Source organism: Neomonachus schauinslandi, chromosome 2 (assembly GCF_002201575.2).
Source record: "Neomonachus schauinslandi chromosome 2, ASM220157v2, whole genome shotgun sequence".
NCBI classification, from domain to species: domain Eukaryota; kingdom Metazoa; phylum Chordata; class Mammalia; order Carnivora; family Phocidae; genus Neomonachus; species Neomonachus schauinslandi.
The window spans coordinates 203,539,327-203,540,373 of record NC_058404.1 but is presented as its reverse complement, the minus strand read 5'-3'; the positions used below and the strand labels follow the sequence as shown (position 1 = coordinate 203,540,373).

General features: G+C 56.6%; 1 protein-coding gene across 6 annotated transcripts in view; it reads right to left on the bottom strand.

Annotated features, from left to right (window-relative positions):
• GAK (cyclin G associated kinase) overlaps nucleotides 1–1,047 on the bottom strand; it is a 364,833-nt gene that overhangs the window by 324,062 nt on the left and 39,724 nt on the right. For all 6 annotated transcript variants that reach the window (XM_044913056.1, XM_044913057.1, XM_044913058.1 and 3 more), the window contains one exon: nucleotides 464–658. In XM_044913056.1, the coding sequence (XP_044768991.1) occupies nucleotides 464–658 (195 nt within the window). The remainder of the gene's footprint in view (nucleotides 1–463; nucleotides 659–1,047) is intronic.

Sequence of the window (1,047 nt, the reverse complement as noted above, 5' to 3'; positions counted from 1 at the left end):
CCACCCAGGCGCCCCTGGGAACTGACTTCTAAGAAGCTACTCCTCGGGGCGCCTGGGCGGCTCAGTCGTTAAGCGTCTGCCTTCGGCTCAGGTCCTGGTCCCAGGGTCCTGGGATCGAGCCCTGCATCGGGCTCCCGGCTCCGTGGGAAGCCTGCTTCTCCCTCTCCCTCTCCCCCTGCTTGTGTCCCCTCTCTCGCTGTCTCTCTGTCAAATAAATTTAAAAAAATCTTAAAAAAAAAAAAAAAAGCAGCTACTCCTCAGCACATTGGTCCTGGGAACCTCCCACACCTGGCGCCCACTGGGTGGGACCGGCTCACCGAGCGTGTTCCTGCTCCCCACCTCCACCTCGGGTGGGGCCTCGGCACCTTTCTGCAGCTCTGACAGACTTTCTCCTTAAAAGTCTCCCAGAGGAGAGAAAGTGAATGAATCTGATGGCCATGGGGCCAGGAGGCCCTGAGCTCACCTCATCTTGTCATACTCCTGAGATGTGGTGGCCACGCGCTCGTCCCCCACGTAGACCTCGCAGAAGGGCCTGCAGCCGTTCCTCTGCTTGCTGAACAGCGGCACTGGCGTCATGACCACGGCTTTCACCAGGATCGGCTTGCTGTGGGGCGTGACGGGCTCCTCTGCCACCATGTCACACACGTATTCGATGTACCTGCAAGGGCCAGAGGCATGCCACGTCACCCCGTCATGTCCCCAAAGCTCCAGCTGGCTCACCGCACCTGGTTCCCACAGACGCGAGTACTCAGTGCGACCAACTTTCCTTGGAGCAGTGTGCTCTAGTTTCACCTCACAAATCTGATGTAATTTTCATTTGGTTTAAAAAATTTTTTTTTTAAAGATTTTATTTATTTGACAGAGAGAGACACAGCGAGAGAGGGAACACAAGCAGGGGGAGTGGGAGAGGGAGAAGCAGGCTTCCCGCAGAGCAGGGAGCCCGATGCGGGGCTCGATCCCAGGACCCTGGGATCATGACCTGAGCCGAAGGGAGACGCTTAACGACTGAGCCACCCAGGCGCCCAACCCCTATCTTTTTTTTTTTTT